This window comes from Schistocerca americana, chromosome 2 (assembly GCF_021461395.2).
Source record: "Schistocerca americana isolate TAMUIC-IGC-003095 chromosome 2, iqSchAmer2.1, whole genome shotgun sequence".
NCBI lineage: Eukaryota > Metazoa > Arthropoda > Insecta > Orthoptera > Acrididae > Schistocerca > Schistocerca americana.
Genome location: NC_060120.1, coordinates 294,654,525 through 294,673,313, shown reverse-complemented (window position 1 = coordinate 294,673,313; position 18,789 = coordinate 294,654,525). Strand labels below are relative to the sequence as shown.

The 18,789-nt window shown below is 42.5% G+C and overlaps 1 protein-coding gene across 1 annotated transcript in view; it reads left to right on the top strand.

Moving 5' to 3' along the window:
* Positions 1-18,789, top strand: part of LOC124588879 (neprilysin-2-like) — a 202,233-nt gene that overhangs the window by 84,184 nt on the left and 99,260 nt on the right. Inside the window, exon 7 of the mRNA XM_047131502.1 lies at positions 6,767-6,984. Within this exon, the coding sequence (XP_046987458.1) occupies positions 6,767-6,984 (218 nt within the window). The remainder of the gene's footprint in view (positions 1-6,766; positions 6,985-18,789) is intronic.

The window sequence follows — 18,789 nt, the reverse complement described above, 5'->3', positions numbered from 1 at the left end:
AGAGAGACGAGACTGGAGAGCACGCCACACGGCAGCAGGCGGTGCAGGCGGTGACGGCGCTGCCCTCGTGTAAACACAGCCAAACGATGGTCACTGTGGTCTGGCGGTAGTGACTTGAGTACTAATCAAAACCGGGTCCTCGGTTTGAGCGCAGTCACTGCTTCAATTATGAGTTATAGTCATCGACAATGATGGCTGAATATTTATGGCGTAAGGAGTCACCGCAGTTCTGCCAACGGCCTTGTCAGAGAGGAGAGAGGAACAGCGAAAGGTGTGAGGCACACTGTGGCCCTTTATGTTGGAAACTGTACCCAAAAGCGAAAGAATCACCAATTTCCAATAACATAAAGATGCAGAAGGTAACGGCAGCCACTACATCATAAACAAACACTGCGTACTCTTATGGCGTAGGTCTGTAAATGAAGAAGTGTAGTAATGATCTTTCAAATGTCAAAGGTTCTAGATTAGCTACCCATTCGTCTGTCAGAGAGGACTGCAAGGGGGTGTAGCTATTAGAAAAAGATGGAATAACTAGAAAAAGGGCAACGTTCTACGATTCGAGGCATGGAATGTGGTAGGCAAGGTAATCTTAAAATTGCAAAGATTCAATCAAGAAACAGTGGGTGCAAGTATAGTAAAATCAAAAGACAAGGATTTCTCATCGAACAGACATATAGAGTGATATTAACAGCAGCAGATGACGGTTTATCGAAAGTAGGATTTCTTTAAAATAGGAAAGAAGAGCAGAGAGTGACTTACTTAGAACGGTTCAATAATAGGATTATCCTAAAACGAAGCGAAAGCAAATAGAAACCAGCAACTGTTGAGAAGGAGTACATATCGACATCAAGAAAAGAAGAGATCACAATAGAGCTCTCAACAGATGCCAAAATGAGTAACTTAGAGGTAGATATCCTCGGAGTAGTGAAGCACATTAAATCACTTAATAAAAGCAAGATTTCCGATCTAGATTACGTACCAATTAGGCTCCTTTCAGAGAATGCTAATTCCCATAGTTTTCCCTTTATATGACATAGAAATCCTCTACCTCACTTTTGCAGCTATGAGGTAGTGTACCAAGTCTTAACTTCCTCCCTGAAACGTGCGTACATTTTCTGTGTCATTTGCCCATCGCTTGGATAGCAATATATCGTCAATTTTCTTTGTCTGATTCGTTCCTGGAATTTTCCAGATGATTTTGTGAATAATTTTTACTTCAGAACCACGTGATTACTGCTTTAAGACGATTGGAAGCTGCGAACTTGGCAAATCTCAGATCATTAGTGTTCATTTAATCGAGCAAGCTTTCCTTGCCAAAATGGGCGTAGAAAGTTTCTTCTACCCTGATCCATAATTCAACACTTCTTCAGCTACGCAGTTCATTGCTCCTGGCAGCAGGGAGGCATGTACCAAATTTAACAGTCCTTGTCACATCCTTACTCTTTAACTCATTTTGTCTTTGGGAGGACAGTTCGGCTCTTTCTCTTAAGTTATTCCCAGCAATACTACTTCCAAGGCAGGGATGCTGGCACTCGGCTCAACCTCTTGTTGTTGAGATTACCATTTCTCCCGCTCTCCTCTGCCTTGATCCCCCCTCTCACTGGATTCAGGTACCCAATCTTCCAGAATGTAGACAGGTTGTGCAACAGAAGAAATAAGCAAGACTAAAATGTCACCAGCGAAATACAAGAGTTAACCAGGCTGTGCATATTGAAAAGAGGGTACAAAAGGCGAGGGAATGCAGAAGAAAGAAAAGAAAAGCCTTAAAAAGAAAGATAGAAGACGTGAAAGACCCTTACAATAGTTATGATAGTGTAAAGTTTTATGAGAAGATAAAAGAAGGAACACAACGATACAGTTTAAAACAATAGGGTTCAAGGATGAAGATGGAAACGTGCTGACAGAAAAGGAGAAAGTAATGAACATATGGTGAATATATTTCAAAGAAATGCTGGTGGATGACTGCAAGTGTTATACCGTACAGTAGAATCGAAAACAGAAGAGTCTACTCTTGCAGAAGCACAGATGGTGGTGAATTGCGAAAAAAAATCACAGATTTCCAGGAAATGACGGAATAATTGCCGACCCGCTAAAGGGACGAAGCATTACTTTACGCAAACGATACATAAACTTTTCTCTTTAATTGGGAATCAAGAAGAATTCCAGAAGACTGGAATAGGTGTAATCCAGTCCATATATAGCAAACGTGACAAGGTATGTTGCTCTAACAGCGTAGGGATCCCTCTGTTGAATGTGACACATAAGGTTTTATCCAAAATCCTATATAATAGACAAGCTGCATATGTATTGGTTGATTATCAATGTTGCTACAGGGCCAGCGGACCAACTGTGGACCAACTGTGGACCAATATGCGTACAGAGACAAAACGAGCAAAAAATGGGTGATTGAGTGTGTGTGGATATAGGTTCAACCCGTTGACCAAATATTCGTACGACGTCAAATACAGGATAAACATTTGAATATAATGTAGTAATCAACAGTATCTACGTGGAATTCAACCAGTTCTTCGGAGTATAAATAGGGAAGACATGTTAGAAGATATACAGTACTGGCCATTAAAATTGCTACACCATGAAGATGACGTGCTACAGACGCGAAATTTAACCGACAGGAAGAAGATGCTGTGATATACAAATGATTAGCTTTTCAGAGCATTCACACAAGGTTGACGCCGGTGGCAACACCTACAACGTGCTGACACGAGGAAAGTTTCCAACCTATTTCTCATACACAAACAGCAGTTGACCGGCGATGCCTGGTGAAAAGTTGCTGTGATGCTTCGTGTAAGGAGGAGAAATGCTACCATCACGTTTCCGACTTTGGTAAAGGTCGGATTGCAGCCTATCGCGATTGCAGTTTATCGTATCGCGACATTGCTGCTCGCGTTGGTCGAGATCTAATGACTGTTAGCAGAAATGGAATCGGTGGGTTCATGAGGGTAAAACGGAACGCCGTGCTGGGTCCCAACAGCCTCTCATCACTAGCAGTCGAGATGACAGGCATCTTATCCGCATGGTTGTAACCGATCGTGCAGTCACGTCTCGATCCCTGAGTCAACAGATGGGGAGGTTTGCAAGACAACAACCATCTGCACGAATAGTTCGACGACGTTTGCGACAGCATGGACTATCAGCTCGGAGACCATGGCTGCGGTTACCCTTGACGGTGCATCACAGACAGGAGCGCCTGCGATGGTTTATTCAACGACGAACCTGGGTGCAAGAATGGCAAAACGTCATTTTTCGGATGAATCCAGGTTCTGTTTACAGCATCATGATGGTCGCATCCGTGTTTGGCGACATCGCGGTGACCGCTCATTGGAAGCGTGTGTTCGTCATCACCCGGCCTGATGATATGGGGTGCCATTGGTTACACGTCTCGGTCACCTCTTGTTCGCATTGACGGCACTTTGAACAGTGGACGTTACATGTGTTACGACCTGTGGATCCACCTTTCATTCGATCCCTGCGAAACCCTACATTTCAGCAGGATAATTCACGACCGCATTCTGCAGGTCCTGTATGGGCCTTTCTGGATTCAGAAAATCTTCGACTGCTGCCCTGGCCAACACATTCTCCAGATCTGTCACCAATTGAAATGTCTGGTAATTGGTGGCCGAGGAACTGGCTCGTCACAATACGCCAGTAACTACTCTCGATGAACTGTGGTATCGTGTTGAAGCTGCATGGGCAGCTGTACTTGTACACGCCATCGAAGCTCTGTTTGACTCAATGCCCAGGCGTATCAAGGCCGTTATTACGGCCAGAGGTGGTTGTTCTGGGTACTGATTTCTCAGGATCTATGCAACCAAATTGCGTGAACATGTGATCACGTGTCAGTTCTAGTATAATATATTTGTCCAATGAATACCAGTTTATCATCTGCATTTCTTCTTGGTGAAGCAATTTTAATGGCCTGTAGTGTAATACTCCTTGGCATACCATCCAAATATATTTCTATTACTAAGACAATCTTGGCAGGTACCAAGGCAATGGTGAGAGCGGATGGGAAATTAACCGGCTGTTTCATTATCAATAAAGGAGTTACAGCTTGAACTTCGGAGCAATTATACGAAAATTGCAAATATTTGGACACATAGGAATAAGGATCAGACAGCTGGCTGCATATACGCATGACGATGCAGTTGTTAGTAGACGAAGGATGTCATTAGAGAGAGTAGTGGTAGAACTGAAAGAAGGCTCTTAGCATATAGGACCAGAAATTAATGAATCAAGAACTAAATACATGAAACTCCGTAGGACAGGGGTCAATAACTTGGACAATTGGCCAGCAGTAGGTTTTAATTTTCAGTATGTCGAGGATTTTGAGTACCTAGTGGCTAATATTAACAAAGTAGGTTCCATGTGTACTGACACAAAAACTCGCATTTTAAGGGTAATAGTTATTATCGTACTTTGGAAAGCTAATGACGTCTAGAATAGTAAACTAACAGCTAAAATTGATTGTATATAAGATTATGATTAGGGCAGTTGTTACATATGGATGTGAAGCGTGCATACTAATCAACAAAGATGGAAAAGAACTCCGAATTTGAAAGAAGAAAACTACGGAAAATTTATGGAGGGTTCCAAAATAATGATTGTACCTCGACAGCAAGGACCAATTATGAGCTGCATCGTCTCAAAGAAGGAGCTGATATTGTAAGGCTAATTAAAAGTAATAGAATGCCTGTCTGGGACATGAGGTGAGGATGGAGAACACAGTAACTATAGAGAAGGTCTTCCAGTGGAAACCGACAGGAAGAGAATTAAAAGGTAGACCACGTAAACGATGGCTGGACGACGTGGAAGAAAACATCACACCTCAGAAACCAGAGGATGCCGGCCGTTGTGGCCGAGCGGTTCTAGACGCTTCAGTCTGAAACCACGAGATAGCTACGGTCGCAAGTTCGAATCTTGCCTCGGGCATGGATGTGTGTGAGGTTAGTTAGGTTTAAGTAGTTCTAAGTTCTAGGGGACTGATGACCTCAGATGTTAAGTCCCATAGTGCTCAGAGCCATTTGAACCAGAGGATGGAGAGGGAGAGTAAACGAGAGGGCAGAATGGAAGGGAATTGTTAAGAAGGTAAAGAACCACGCAGTGTCAAGAAGCCATAAGAAGAAGTGATACAGGGTTCTAAGTGATAGGAAGAGGGAAACCCTTGTCCCTATTACGGAAATTGTCTGCCAAAGTAATTTCACTTGCCTCCTTATAAACAGTGTCCCAGAATCCGCACGTACTGACAAATATCACAGTCTCGTTAAATTTCAACCCGCGTCCTTCGTTTGATTGAAAATAGAGTTTGAGTGCGATACATAGCTGGCGGCAGTGTTGTAGGATAGAAGCCCAATGTAGGACGAGGGTTTCCCTCCTTGGCACTGTTGTCAGTGGGACTCAGCAACAGCAGCAGCAGCGTCACCCCTCAAGATGGCGGACAGATGGCTCGCCGAATTATCAAGTCATTTTGATGTTAGGATGCGGTAGGAAACCCGAAGAGACTACCTAGAATTATTATAATGCATGTAAAGCCTATGGAGTAAGTCAGTAACACCTTGCATGGTTCATTTAGTTACAAGAGATGTACAAGTTAGTTCTATAAGACAACAGTCATTACAGTCTTACTTATTTATAATTAGTAATAGCGTAAACACTTAGTGCAGTAAACAACTTCCTTGAGTTTAAATTCATGTCCTGGGGTATCCACAAATCGTAGATTTTCTTGTTTGTTCCGTGTGAAGCTCACCACACTATTTCTGGATGTGCGGCAGAAAAGTTTCGAACACATCCAGCGTGGTTTCCTTTATGTATTTTGGGCATTGTTAACTAAGAAAACATTTAGAAAAATTCTTAGATGTTGAAGGAATGACAGAACTTGGTCAACGAGAATTCTGAAATAAGCGTCGTGATTCGAATTTCCAACCCCGACTCCACACTCCATAGACTGCGCGTGAAACACCTCTCGGACCGTCGCTTCACACAACGCCTGGCCCCATTTGAAAAAAGAGGCGAAATTGCGACTCAGCGGACCACACTTTACGCCACTGAGCTTACGCAGATTCACGTGGTGCTGTGAGCAGTGACCTATTGCGAAGTAGAGGCTTCAAATGTCAGTTTCATGGAGATCCCTTTGCAAGGTTTGCTCATGCACTGATTCAGAGGACCTGTCTTCACTGGCAGCAGCAATTGCTGATGGGATTAAAGTCGACTGTCTTTGACAGGGTGTGACACTCGTCGCCGGTGCTTGTCAGTTGGATCATTTTGCGGCGACAGTTCTTACGCTGTGTTCTTGATTAGCCATTTTTCTCTATGGCTTAGATTCCTGTTTTCTGTGCCGTTTTCACCTTTTGCGTGCTTAGTTTGCTTCATTTTTATATTTTCTCGTTTCGTCTATCAGGTTCAGTATCACATGTGTTAACCGAGTATTTGTACTGAACGTTGCCTTCTTGTGTATTTGATTGTCCACTTCTTTCTCTATATCATCCTTCAAAGCTACCCAATTGTCTTGCATTATTTTCCTCCATTTCAATCAGTTGTTGCTTCATGCTCCCTTTGAAATTATCCACAATTAGTAGTTCTTTAGACTGTTCCAAATTCCATCTCCTTCAATTTTGTGCAATTACTTAAGTTTTAATCTGTAGGTAACACATGTTTTGTACACCTGTAATTGCTACAATTTTCTTGAAGTCTGATGGGGTGAAGTGGGCACAAGAGTAGTGCTCCTGACACGGTCGCCATTGGTCCACAGATGTCGCTGCCGAAGGAGGCTCGACAGGACCAGACGCGACTGTACAACCCGCGCACCGTGGAGCAGCTGCAGCGCGACCACCCGTCGGTGCCGTGGCTGGAGTGCCTGCGGGCGCTGCTGCCGCCGCACGTCACCGTTTCCAGCGACGAGGTGCTCGTCGTGGCCGTGCCCTCCTACCTCAAGAGCCTCGAAGCCCTGCTCAGCCATACTCCCAAAAGGTACGTCTCGCACTGCCCGAGTTCTTCCTGCCACTGGGCACACAATTGTACAGTGCATCACGGAGGGTACAACATATCTGTATTAGCAGGCTTTTCCTATTCCATTTGCGTATTAGGAACTGCCTCATCCTAGCACTGACGATGTGGGCTAGAGAGCTTGTATGTCCCTTGGAAGCTAAGAGCTATGCCTTCGGTAGCATAGCTAGTGACAAGTCTAACATAACTTTACAAGTTTCATCATAGGAGACAGACAAAGTGTGCTTCACAGCACTTCATTGACTTTATGTTCCACCTCCCTCCAATTCTTTTCCATCTCCTGGTTTCCCTTCCAACACGTACTTCACCAGTTTAGGAGGCGGGAAACGTCGAAACACAGTCAGCTCCTCTATCGATGAGACAAGACAGTGTCACAGGCAGTCCGAAGCTCATATGAGGAGGAAGGAGAGTACGTGAGTGAATACTAGGTCTTCAGGGATACACTGCTGTCGAATAGCTATATCCTCCCAAACACAAATAAAGCTTTTTTCAGACATGTCATTTGTATGTGAAGCCAATGAATCCTGCTCTTTGTCGAACAGGGTGAGGGCCAATGACTGGCTCCTTAAGTTTGATCCTCTCGTCCAGGGTATGGCAAGTCCAACAGAAGAGTTCTCGGATCTGCCAGATGAAGTTTGGCCATCGGCTTGAAAACACTACACTAGAAAAAGTTTATCGGGTTAGAAAGCCAATAAATCAGTTTCAGACATCGCATAGGTTAACTGGAAGACAAACGCAGCTACGTAAAAGGATAAACTGTTTCATCATAGATGGCTGGAACGTTCTCTACTGCCCTGGGGCTGCTGTGACTGTTGCATCCGAAATATAACATTATAAAATGGCTGTAGCGGCAATATAGGAAACTAGATGGATAGGCAAAAGGGTATGCGAAGCAGATGGGATATGGAGGAGGATCGTAGACAATTTGGGATGGGTATTGCAGTCAGTAAGAGCACGGTGAACGAAATAAGAGAGTTCGAAGCATTGAGCAAACGTTTGTCATACATTACAATCTAGGAGAAAAGCTGTGACAACCTCTACCAATGTCCATGCCCCTACTGAAGACAAGACAGATGACGAAAACGAAGATTTTTATGAATAACCAGATCGTGTTTATAAATAAGTCCCAAAAAGGAACATCCATGTATTCATAGTTTATTGTAACGCAAAAGTAGGAAAAAGAAAGTGACGGGTCTCCGACAATAGTGAAGTAAAGCAAGCAAGAAGAAACCAACGATAACGGCTTCAGGATGGTTGCACGTGCCGCTATAAAGAACATGATTATCTGCTCAACAACATTCCCATATAAGGAAGTTCATCTAGGACAGGGGTGGGCAATTGTTTTGGCTTGGGGGCCACATTACAAACACAGAGGTTAGTGGAGGGCCGTATATATACTGGCAGTATATATATATATATATATATATATATATATATATATATATATATATATATATATATATATATATGCAGTATTCCCAAAAATTTAATGAAAATGCAAGTTATCGTTATTTCTAATCACATATCACACACAGAGTTGCAATTTTGGGTGTAGCAGTGAAAGCGTTAAAATGCACTGATTAGTTAGCTTTACATTTCATAAAAGATATCATAAAAATCATTAGATATAAATGAAAGAGTCAGAAGAAAGCGAATATACTTCTTATAATTTTGATAAGACTGAAGTCACTTGTACCTCTTTCCTTCTGACATCCTCAAATAAGATAGTTGTGTTCAATTTCATTTATTTTGCTAATTTAATATCATCTCCAAGTACATTAAATTTTAAAACAAGTTTAATTTGACAAATGCATCCTATCACAATTTTGCATAATTTTTTTGAAATCAGGAGTCAGATTGCTAATTGATATTCTCATCACAGCCTGCAAATTACTGTCTGTTAAACGGCTTCGGTATTTGCTCTTGTTGATCTTTCGAGCAACAAAAACTTTGTTCACAAATATACATCGATCCAAATATGGAGAACATCTTGCCTGCAAATTTCTTGATACATGGACATTTTTCAGCTGACAAATATTTATAAACGTCAACTAAAGTTACAGCACTAAACATTTCTTTCACAGCGTGATCTGCCTGCATGTCAATCAGTTCAAGTTGCAGCTCCTGTGTTGCAGTGTCAATATCAGCAGTGATGGGATACGACAAAACATTAAATTGAGGCTCAATTTTCTTAAAATCCTGAAATCTCGTATTAAACTCAGCCTCTAAACTCTGCAGATAATTCCTAATCTTTTCTGAAACACTTCCAGGTACATTCTGTTTCCCTAGTAAAGGGAATTGACAAAATTTACCTTCATTTGCTTGCCTTGGAAACAGACATAGTTTTGTTTTAAATGCTTTGACATGTGTCCACATTTCATGAGCAAACAACACCTTTCCCTGCAATGTCACATTCAGCTCATTCGGTTTTTCAAAAATATCAGCTCCAAACATCATCTCATATCTACACTCTTCACATCCTATTTTTGCAACAAAATCATGAGATATCTCCTTATTGTTCAGAATTAAAATAACTTCATCCTGTAATGCCCAGACTCTTTTTAATACTTTGCCCAAGCTCAACCACCTCACACTGTCATGGTAGATTACATCTTCATGTTCTGCCCCCACCTCGTCAAGAAGAGATTTGAACTGTCTGTGATGGAGTGCCCTTGCTCTGATTGTGTACACAACACCAACAACAGGATCTATCACATGCTTTAAGTCTAGTGTAGTCTTGCAGAGGTTTTCCTGATGTAAAATACAATGAAAATCCAAAATATCACTGTCTGTGTCTTCGGCTTGTCACTTGTTTTTTAAAAGTTTCACCATACTTATATTACCTTTTACTTCATGTACTAAATAATGTTCATAATAATATTCGTCTGTCCATATTTTGAATGTTAAGTAGTCAGTTTGTATTTGCGGCTACTAGATGGCACTCTTGGTGTAATATTCACCTGCGCGCAGTTGCTAACGCGGGCGCCTCGTCTGTTGCTACCTGGGGCTTGACATGAGTGAGCAACCCATAGTGGCTTGCCTTCCATATATTCTTTTTAAAAATTTTGCAACGAAAGCTTTATCACTTCAAATTATACATGACATGTAAGTACTCTTTCTTTCTTGTACTGTTAGCCAGCACTTACTCTTACATAAAAAAATTTTCCATAATTTCTGTACTTGTGTTAGAGGCCACTTTGAGTGTTTTACTTCTGATGAAGGCACTCGAAACCAAGTCAAAAGACTTAATTTCTGCGACCGAGAGCAGTTATTGCTTTACTCTGCAGACGCTCGCTGATCATGCAGCCTTGTTTAAAACTTTGAAATTTGCAGAAAATGTAATGAGACAATATCAGGCTGGATTTTGTCCTAATTATTCAACTAATGACAACGTGCCTGCTCTTAGGCAAATTCCTGCGAAATATTTGGAAGGAGATACAAAAGTACAGGTAGTGTTCATAGGTTTTCGTAGCACTTACGACAGTATTCACTGAGATAATCTCTGTGAAACCTTGAAGGAATTGCGATTTCTAAATAAACTCACTGAATTGATTAAAGTATTTCTGAGTCAATCAGGAGCGGTAGTACGAACTGTGGAACATATTCACAACCTTTCCCAGTAAGAACCGGATTAAAAAAGGAAAATGCACTGCTTGTTTCCCTACAGAAACGTAGTAATTTCTGAGCTGAAGCTAAGCTACATAACCCTGGATATAGGTCTGTAATTCCGTGCACCCTGTCTTCAACCCTTTTTGTAGACAAGAGTGACCTGCGCTCTTTTCCAGTCCCAAGGGGCTGCTATTACGGAATGAAAAACATTCTTCATAAGTAAGAGCTGGCACAGGTGTTAATTACGCAATGTTTCCAATGTAAAATCTAACAGGTGTTTCGTTACGGCCTGGTGTCTCCTTCACTTTAAGTACTTTTAATTGTTTTACAGTACTGGAAGTGCTAATACTAACATCGCTTATTTGTCGGTCTGCGCAACAGTCAGTCTTTTCTATGTTAGTATCGTCATGCATGAATAAATTTTTAAATGTGGAATTGGTCATCTTTGTTACCTGTCTCCTCTCCTCAGCTTTCACACCAGAACATTCATTAGAAACTGAATCCATTGTACGCACAGTGAACTGTCTGTCTGATCACCAGCATCAGCTCGACTGGAGCTCAGAGGCAGATGGCGGCTCTACAGACACACCAGTCACACCACAACACAACTCGAGAATTTAGGGGTGCCACATCTTGATCACGGGATCTTCCACCTGGAATGTGGGAGCTCGGCTAGCTGTATTATCCTCAGACATATTTACCAACAATGAAACAAGGTGTAAAGTCTATTTTGCAGTCAGTGGTCACTTCGATCTTCTGTTTGCTGATATCATGAGTCACATATCGTAGAACTGAGTGTGCTGTTGGCAGTCCGTGTCTTCACAATATGATATTTCGACGTTGTAATTCGGCATCTGCATCAGGTGTCTCTGGAGACTGGTATTTAACCCCAGTCTTAATCACAGTTAACTGATATTCGTTTTTTATACTGTACAGATTGCTAGCTTCAACATTCATCATCAACATAACTAGATCATCCAGAAAATTTGTCACTCACAGCCACATGACGCTTATACTGTGTAACATCGCCTCTAGCCTTCACCACAACCCCAACTCGGTGAGAAAAAGAGCCATATGTTTCTTCTGATATCCTCCTGAGTACTGAGATGTTTTTTAAATATTTTAAAAACAACATATATGAAATGTGGGAAAAATAACTGAAACTGAGAAAAGTAGTAATAAAAACCCTACTTTGGTCATTTGGGCATAAATGCAAGTATGATATACTATACTTTGGGTCTCAGGATAATCAAAGCTATTCATAAATTGTAATATGTAGATTCAGGAATATGTAGATTATGGATGTTGTTAGTTTTCATTTATAACAGTGTAAAATAATGTTTGACACCATCTAGAAGGAATACAGCAGTTTTTATTTCGGGGGTAAATTACAAAGTACAACTTCCACAAATACACATATCAACTGTTGTGAAATGCAGCAAAGAAGTTTCGCTGTGCATTTAAGCATAAAAACACTTTGCAAGTTACACATTTTGCTCACAAAGCTTTTTACCGTTCTCTCTACGACATTTTTGAAATATTTTTGTCTCAATTATCTCACGCAAGGGCTCTGTTTGCTTTTGGGTTTCAGGAGGTGGCGGTGTCATTGGTTTCGTTCTTTTTGGTGCACTCGTCTCAGGTTCTTCTTGTCTTGCATTGCCATCATGAGTATCTTGTTGCTCTTGATTACCTAATGTTTAGTTTCGATTCAGAAGCTGCTGTACAAGCATTATCTTAAAAGCTCTCAGTAGTAAAATCTTTGCTGGAGTGTTGAATTTGTTCCTCTTTGTACTGAAGCCGAGAATTACAAACTACAATATCTGTGAAATGGCATATTGTTCTTAGTGTCCATTTCTTGGTCCTTGCACGCATTGGGCAGTAGGAATTGAGTCTATCTGCCATATCCACACCACCCATGTCCTGATTATAGTTTTTAATTACACTGGCTTTCTCAATATGTAAATATTTGCTCTCTTCCTTGGAACGCCTCTGGCATGTGTCACTAGGTTCAATACCTCGTGCAGTGGAAAGTATTACAACACTTTTGCTGTCTGTCAATTTTGTAACTGCCAACTTTTGATCACTTCTGACCAGCATGTAAATGAGCCTCATCCTTCGTTCTGCAGATTCTTATCTGGCTTTAGCCGGATCTGCTTGGGAATTCGGTTATTCATAATGGCCCCTGTAGACCAAAGGCCTTTCTCAAGCAGCAAATCAGCTGATTTCACAGATGTAAAAAATCTGTCATGGTAAATTATAGGGCCAGGATGTAATTATCTTGTGGGCAGCAAGATAGAAGCAGTACAAATGCCATGTACAAGCAACTCCTGAGGAAATGATGTTTTGCCTTGGTAACTGACAAAATCACATACTGTTCCGTTGAGATTGGCCTAAACAAACACTTTAATACCAACTGGATTTAGTTTTCCTCTTACATACTGTTTGAAACCACAGTGGCCTTGAAATGCAACCATCATTTCATCAACAGCAATGTGGAGAGATCTGGGTTGTAGAAAACGACCTCCTCTGACCTTTTCCAGGAATGGACACACTTTCTACAATCAATCCTTCTATCTTTCATTTTCAGGTATGTCATTAAATATCACTTTTAGGGAATTCCTTGACTGAAAATACCTATCCCTAGTCATATCCTCTGTTATATTAGGTGTCTCCCATTGTTTTTGCCAATACATCCTTATTATAGGATACTGTAAGCAGGCCATCACCATATTTACAGCAAACCAACTCATGACCTCTTCTGCAGTTGTTCCAAGAGACTTACCATGTAGCAAAGTATATGTCTGACTTGTTTTCTCTGAAATGAGGGTAAACATAGAGATATCTACGTAGTTTCCCCGTTGTTTATAACTTCTGTAGCGTCCTAGAAACAATGTAATAAACGTAATGTTTCCTCTAAGATGCATATTGACAAATCTAACTAAACACATAACTTTTAGCAATTTCAGTAGTTCTGTTAAAAATGAACAACATTAAGTACAGATATATAAAGAAAACATTGTTAAGCATATTTACCTCATGTGACGAAGTATCATTGGAATCTTCATCTTCTTCTATATCACTATTAATATGTATTGTATTACCAGGAGTATATTTGTCATCATCATCCAAATCAGAAAGATCAACGTCAGAGTTGTCCAGTGACAAAAAGTATTCCACCACTTCCTCATCTAATTTTGAAAACACGTTATTTACAGATTAATTACAAATTTAAAATGTTAATTTCTTGGATGTATTACTCTATTGCTAAGTATGTTCATCTGTGAGAGAGACAGAGAGAATGTAGTAGTAGTAGTTTGAAATGTACTAGAAGGCGTTACTACATTGAAGCCTGAAGTATAGTACACTATACTTCATTGTTATGACGTCCCTGTTGCTCGAATTTATAATTGTATACTTATTATTCTTAACTGAGACAATGTTCAAACATTAATAAAGGCGACATAGTTTTTTCAGCCTTGTGAAAAGATATTTACTGTGTGCTTACTTCGAAAATCACCATATCGGCGTGTCTGCTTCTGTCTGCACTCGCCATTTTCGCTACAAATACAACGGAAACGTTGAAACGGCTTTCTACATAGTTACAGTGATGGCCACAGATGTCAGCACATTTTAAACCCAGTGGCAGCCACCCAGGAACGTGCTGCTATCTAGTGGGAATTTTTGAGCCTTCAGGATGCGGAGTATAGTATACTACACTCGGGGACTTACGAGTATGCCACACAAAGCTCTAGCTACTCGTTGATTATCTTAACTACAGAACCACCAAACTGCAGAAGTGTTCTCATTTATATTTCTCCTGCTGTCGCAAACAGCCCCAGACGTTTGCTATGCGCTTGCGATCGGTTGACCTAACGGGCCAATAGAGATGAAGCCGTGTGTCTGAGGAACAACTGCATGCGGCTTTATAAACATCGCTGTTATCACTTTAGCAGATCGGAGTATCCACAGCAGACTCAAGCTGAAATGTAGAACAAAGGGCAACACTTTGCCACCGACAACGTTGAAATAAACTTAATGTTCACAGTGACCTGACCGGGGTGAGGCAAAGTCACGGTACAGGAAACACCCACAATGTATCACAGGACCACCTCGGGCCTGAACTGCTTCCCCACACAGCACAGTTTGAACGTGACGTGCAGCGGTCAGCGCACTCGGCACCTCACGTGATTTCATCTACATCTACATACATACTCCGCAATCCACCATACGGTGCGTGGCGGAGAGTACCTCGTACCACAACTAAAATCCTCTCTCCCTGTTCCACTCCCAAACAGAACGAGGGAAAAATGACTGCATATATGCCTCTGTACGAGCCCTAATCTCTCTTATCTTTGTGATCTTTCCGCGAAATGTAAGTTGGCGGCAGTAAAATTGTACTGCAGTCAGCCTCAAATGCTGGTTCTCTAAATTTCCTCAGTAGCGATTCACGAAAAGAACGCGTCCTTTCCTCCAGAGACTCCCAACCGAGTTCCTGAAGTATTTCCGTAACACTCGGGTGATGATCAAACCTACCAATAACAAATCAACAGCCAGCCTCTGAATTGCTTCTATGTCCTCCCACAATCCGACCTGATAGGGATACCAAACGCTCGAGCAGTACTCAAGAATAGGTCGTATTAGTGTTTTATAAGCGGTCTCCTTTACAAATGAACCACATCTTCCCAAAATTCTGCCAATGAACCGAAAACGACTATCCGCCTTCCCCACAACTGCCATTACGTGCTTGTCCCACTTCATATCGGTCTGCAATGTTACGCCGAAATATTTAATCGTAGTGACTGTGTCAAGTGCTACGCTGCTAATGGAGTATTCAAACATTACGGGATTCTTTTACCTATTCATCTGCATTAATTTACATTTATCTATATTTAAAGATAGCTGCCATTCTTTACACCAATCACAAGTCCTGCCTAAGTCATCTTGTATCCTCCTACCGTCACTCAACGACGACGCTTTCCCGAACACCACAGCATCATCAGCAAACAGCCACACATTGCTATCCATCTTATCCAAAAGATCATTTATGTAGATAGAAAATAACAGCGGACAACCACACTTCCCTGGGGCACTCCGATGAACACTCACCATCGAGGACAACGTACTGGGTTCTATTACTTAAGAAGCCTTCGAGCCACTCAAATATTTGGGAACCAATCCCATATGCTCGTATCTTCGTTAGGAGTCTGCAGAGGGGCACCAAGTCAAGCGCTTTCCGGAAGTCAAGGAATATGGCATCCGTCTGATGCCCTTCATCCATGGTTCGCAAGATATCATGTGAAAAAAGGGCGAGTTGCGTTTCGCAAGAGCGATGCTTTCTTAAGCCATGCTGATGCATGGACAGCAACTTCTCTGTCTCAAGGAAGTTCATTATATTCCAACTGAGAATACGTTCGAGAATCCTTCAACAAACCGATGTTAAGGATATTGGTCTGTAATTTTGAGGATCCGTCCTTCTACCATTCTCATATACAGGCGTCACCTGCGCTTTTTTCCAGTCGCTCGAGGCTTTACGTTGGGCAAGAGATTCGCGATAAATGCAAGCTAAGTAAGGAGCCAATGCAGTAGAGTACTCTCTGTAAAACCGAATTGTAATCCCATCAGGACCTGGCGATTTATTTATTTTCAACCCATTCAGCTGCTTCACAACCCCAGGGATGTCTATCACTATGTTCTCCATACGGGAATACGTACGAGACTCAAACGGCGGTATGTTTGTACGATCTTCCTGCGTGAAAGATTTCTCAAATGCTAAATTTAAAATTTCAACTTTCGTTTTACTGTCTTCCGTTTCCAGGCCAGACTGGTCAGTGAGTGACTGGATGGAAGCCTTCGACCCGCTTACCAATTTTACGTAAGACCGGAATTTCCTTGGGTTTTCAGCAAGATCTTTTGCTAAGGTATGACGGTGGTAGTGGTTGTATGCTTCGCGCACCGCTCTTTTTACAGCTGCACGAATCTCTACTAACTTTTGCCTGTCCTCATTCTCCCGATCTTTCTTGTACCGCGAGTGCAACTGTCTTTGCTTCATGAGCATTCTCCGAATTGCGCTGTTAAACCACAGTGGGTCTTTTCCGTCCGTAACCCACTTTTTCGGCAGATACTTGACCAATGCGTGATTTACAATGTGTTTAAAATTTGCCCACAATTCTACTACGTCCATCGTACCGGAAGTAAATGAAGTCGATTCATTTACTAAGTGGGATGCTAATAACTGCCTATCTGCTCTTTCTAGTAAGAATACTCTCCTAGCCTTCTTGACCGACTTTTTAATTTTCGTAACCATAGCCGTAATGACAACATCATGATCACTAATCCCTGTCTCACCACTGACCCCGTCGATTAGGTCTCGTCTGTTCGTGGCTACCAGATCTAAAATATTTCCATTACGCGTTGGCTGTCGATTTAGCTGCTCAAGTCAGTTTTCGGATAATGTGTTCAAAAGTAATTCCCACGACGGCTTATTTGTACCACCTGTAATGAACCCATAGACATCCCAGTCTATACTAGGTAGCTTGAAGTCGCTTCCGACTAATATAGCATGGTTCGGGTACTTCTGCGATACAGAGTGTAGACTCCCTTTGAATGATTCTAGAACTGTCGCGGTGGAACCTGTGGCCGGTAATAACACCCAACAATTAACTTTATTTCTCCTAGCCCTGTTAAACGTGTCCAGATAACTTCACAATCACACTCCCCTTCGACCTCAGTAGACACAATATATTTGTCAACTGCAATGATGACACCACCTCTTACAGTGTCAGATCTGTCTTTCCGATACACGTTTGAAGAGAGGCGAAATGGCGACTCGCCGGACGACACTAGACACCTGCCGTTAGCTGCCGTCCAGTTTCTGTATCGTTCGGCCCGCTGGAGACGTGCAGGTTTCCGTACCGTTGTGAGAAATGTCGCTTTGCGAAGTACCCGACGCCTAGTGTCCATTTATTGCTGTTACCTTCTCAGTGACCTGCTTCTACTGACAGCAGCGGTTCCTGTCGGCTTTGAAATCGTCTGTCATTGACGAAGCGTGACATTAGGCTGTGGTCCCAGATGGTCACGATCTTGTAACAGCCGCTGTTCTTACGCTGTCTAACTCATGTTCTTACGCTGGCTGCGAGTGAAACGCCATTGATTGTAGATAAAGTAGACATTCTGTGTTGATACGAGAACAAATCGGGGACCTTCACTCACGGTGTGGCCGTGGGGACGTACAGACACGGCAGCGCCTTTCTGGGACCCCGTCACCATTCCACTGTTCTCATTCCGTACGGCCGGCCGCGGTGGCCCAGCGGTTCTAGGCGCTTCAGTCCGGAACCGCGTGACTGATACGGTCGGAGGTTCGAATCCTGCCTCGGGCATGGATGTGTGTGATGTCCTTACGTTAGTTAGGTTTAAGTAGTTCTAAGTTCTAGGGGACTGATGACCATAGATGTTAAGTCCCATAGTGATCAGAGCCATTTGAACCATTTGTTATTTGAAGCCTCGTGAGTGAGTGTGCCAAGTTTCCGTCACTTCCGACAGATAGCGCAGCAGCAGGACAGTTTCAAAATGGCGTCTGTGGGTGTTGTACGTTACAAGTGACGTGCCGTCATTGATTTTCTCGCTGCAGAGCAAGAAACTGTGGGGAATATTCACAAACGCTTGTGCAAAGTTTATGGAGCATCTGCTGTCGACAGAAATGCAGTTAGTCACTCGGCACAGAGGGTGAGGTCATCAGAAGGCGGTCAGGCGGAGCTCCACGATTTGCAGCAGTCGGGAATGCCATCGACGGCTGTCACCTGACATGTCGCAGCGAGCTGATGTTGGCATTCGCGAGGCAGGCACATTACGACTCGGCAGTTGGCGCTGCATCTGTCAATCATCAAAGGAAGTGCACACAGTGAAGCACTACCTCCGCCACCAGGACAATGATTCGTACCGACGGGGCATAAAAAAGTGGTTCAAATGGCTCTGAGCACTATGCGACTTAACATCTGAGGTCATCAGTCCTCTAGAACTTAGAACTACTTAAACCTAACTAACCTAAGGACATCACACACATCCATGCCCGAGGCAGGATTCGAACCTGCGACCGTAGCGGTCGCTCGGTTCCAGACTGTAGCGCCTAGAACCACACGGCCACTCCGGCCGGCGACGGGGCAT